The sequence below is a fragment of the Myotis lucifugus genome, unplaced genomic scaffold, assembly GCF_000147115.1.
Source record: "Myotis lucifugus unplaced genomic scaffold, Myoluc2.0 scaffold_5, whole genome shotgun sequence".
Classification (NCBI taxonomy): domain Eukaryota; kingdom Metazoa; phylum Chordata; class Mammalia; order Chiroptera; family Vespertilionidae; genus Myotis; species Myotis lucifugus.
Window position 1 is genome coordinate 8,768,684 of NW_005871053.1, and position 2,760 is coordinate 8,771,443.

General features: G+C 57.2%; 1 protein-coding gene across 1 annotated transcript; it reads left to right on the plus strand.

Annotated features, from left to right (window-relative positions):
* The first annotated feature begins 503 nt into the window (after positions 1-503).
* LOC102422730 lies at positions 504-2,574 on the plus strand. Its single transcript, XM_023744778.1, has 3 exons — positions 504-1,661; positions 1,774-1,925; positions 2,525-2,574. The coding sequence occupies exons 1-2, from the start codon at positions 1,067-1,069 to the stop codon at positions 1,899-1,901; spliced, it is 723 nt and encodes a 240-aa protein (XP_023600546.1). The 5' UTR covers positions 504-1,066; the 3' UTR covers positions 1,902-1,925; positions 2,525-2,574.
* Positions 2,575-2,760: the final 186 nt, after the last annotated feature.

Genomic DNA, 2,760 nt, shown 5'->3' on the forward strand with positions numbered 1-2,760 from the left:
GCTAAGAAGAGACAATGCTGTGACTTCCCTCCTCTCCAACTCCACTTGTCTTCCTCTTCAGCACGCCCCCCCCCCCCCATCAGCTTATTTCCTTTAAAACTGAAGTGTAAAATAGTACAGTGTTTACACTACTTAGCTTTTAAAGTGATTCTTGTACTTAAATATGAGACTAAAATGTGTTTTGGAAGAGATCAACCCCATTGTTGGATTCATATAAAGTCTTGTTGTGCCTGCTTGTGATTTTTAGGTCACTTCCCTGGAAGTCTATCTTTTGTACAAGTTAAGTGCCAAGTAACCATACAACTTCTCTTATCCTATGAGAATAGGTCAGAAGTATAAGTGCTTTAGAACTGGGACTCAAACTCGTAAATGGACTACGAATTCTTTTTAGTTGTCACACACAAATGTAGTTTCAGTGCTGGACTTACAACCCCATCCCTGGCACAATGTTGTCACACAAAATATAATAATCACAGTAACTGGATTCTTGTGTGAGTCAGATTTCTAGAAAAAGGCTGTCGTGGACAGCATTTCCATCTCTTTAACTTAACCTTTCTTGGCAATTAGATCTAAAGGTAACAGGCAGAGATAGATGTCTCTTAGTTGGCAACGCACACACACACAAAACAGCATTTTCCTCCCCATGATGACAGCAAGATATCAAGGATGCCAGAGAAAAGGAGTGTTAACTTAATCTAATAAGTGAGACGAGATCTTAAAGTATAACTAAAATGTCCCAAGGAAAAAAAAATACTCGCTGAGATTCACTATTTAAAAAACGTTGGCAAGCGTTAATGGTTTTTTTTCCACGTTTGACTTGTTACCAAGACGATTAAGAAACAAGGGAATATGATTATGTGACTGGATTTTTAAAATAAAAAAGTATTCTGCACCTCTGAATATATATATACACACATATATATTTACATATACACACATGCCACATTTTAAATGAAATATACTTAAAAGTGGCTGTTTTGGGTCCACTGGCAAGGAGGCCTCCTCTCTGCGAGGTGAATTATTTCTTTGTTTTTAAGTGCCTGCCTCCAGGGTACACAAGTGGGAGATGAACTGGAAGGAAACCTGGGACTCAGGGGGATGGGGCCGAGATGGCTGGGACCGAATCTACGAGCTGAATGTCAGAGAAAATCCTCCTCCAGCCTCGGAAGGGGTGTCTCCCCCAATACCAGCTCCCTCCCCCCGGGCTCGCGGGGCGGGTCTGCTTTGCTCAGTTGAAGCGGCGGCCGCAGCAGCAGCCCCGGGGCTGAGCGGCGGCGGCCTCCCGGCGGTGCAGGGAAGCGGTGATTCCAAGCGCGCGAGGCCCAGGGGAGATCCGGCCGAGGCTGCCGCCGGGATGGAGGAAGCGTCGAGTGGAGCTGAGCCACCGGGGAACGATTTCCTCCCCAGCTCAGCTCCGCTCCAGCTTGGCAAGGCCTGTGTCGAGCGCCTGCGAGGTGGAAGAGGCCTGCGCCTCGGGCCTGGCAGCGGCAGCCGGCAAGCAAGTCGGGCACAGCGGGGTAATAGGCGAGCTGTAGCCGCTTTCGGGAACCTGCGCCGCCTAGGCCGCTCATTGTCTCTCCCCTCCACCCGGGGGGCAAACAGGAAGCGCGCAGCCGGGCCGAGCGACGGACAGGCGTCCAGACCAATGAGCACCGCCGACAGTGAGCGTGGCGGCGAATGAACGCGGAGAAGAGGGGCGGGACTTCCGGGCGGGCTGTCACCCTCTTCCCCCCTTTTGGGCTGGAGGCTCCACCTTTTGTGTTTCCCGCACAGTCAATCAAAATAGGAAAAAAAATTCCCCGGACCGCTCCGGCCGTGTCCGCCGCCGCTTCCCGCATCCTCTCCCGCCGCCGCCGCCTTCGCTCCTCACCATGTGTAAGGCGGCGGGGAGCCCCGCCTGAGGTGCCCTAAACACACTATGACCGGTACGTAGAGCCGAGAGAGCAACCCTTGCTGCTGCCGCCGCCGCCGCTGCCGCCGACCACAGCCCGCTCCGGGCCGCCGCTGCCGGCTCCCGGCCCCGTGTGTGCGACCGAGTGTCTGTGAGAGGCAGAAAGCCGCAGTCCCCTCCCCGCCAGCCACGGTCCACCCCTCCAGCCCCAGCAGCGCCGTGTCCCCTCCGGGCCCCGGGCGGGCGGCCCGGTCCGCCGGGAGCGCATCCCCTTGCGTGCGGGCGCGGGCGGCGGGCGGGCGGGCGTGTGAGTGACTGACGGTGCGAGAGGAGCGAGCGCGAGTGCGAGCGAGCGGCGCGGAGGGAAAGGGGAGGAGAGGAGAGGAGAGGGGGCAGGGGCAGCGCGGGGAGGAGGAGGAGGGATAGAGGAGGAGGAGGAGGGTTACAGCGCGGCGGGCGGGGGCAGCCGCGGGAGGGGAGGAGGGAGCCGCCGCCGCCGCCGCCGCCGCGGGGCGGGTGGGGGAGGGGAAGGGGAGTCGGCCCGGGCTTTCGGAATAATTTCGACTCGGCCCGCGGGCCCCCTCCCTCTCCTCCACCCGCCTTCCTCCCCACCCCCCCGCGCTGTGCCTGCAGCTCCTGAAAAGCCTGTGAAACAAGAGGAAATGGCTTGCTTTAGACGTGGACAGCGGTGGCGGGGCCGCGGCGGCGGCACGGCGAGTATCTGCAGCACAGCAGCAGCAGCAGTATGGAAACGCGCGTGGGGGTGCTGCGGCCCAGTGAGGCGCTGCTGAGCCTCGGTCGTGTTCCTCTCGGCCGCTTTTTCCTCCCTAGTTTTCTTCCATATGCTTTTTTTCTTCATCTCTTGCCCT

Bases quoted from the DNA above. Each gene is read 5' to 3' on its own strand.
- LOC102422730 (XM_023744778.1), top strand. From the start codon at position 1,067: ATGAACTGGAAGGAAACCTGGGACTCAGGGGGATGGGGCCGAGATGGC. The intron at 1,662-1,773 runs GTGAGCGTGGCG...TTTCCCGCACAG, and splicing joins ACCAATGAGCACCGCCGACA to TCAATCAAAATAGGAAAAAA.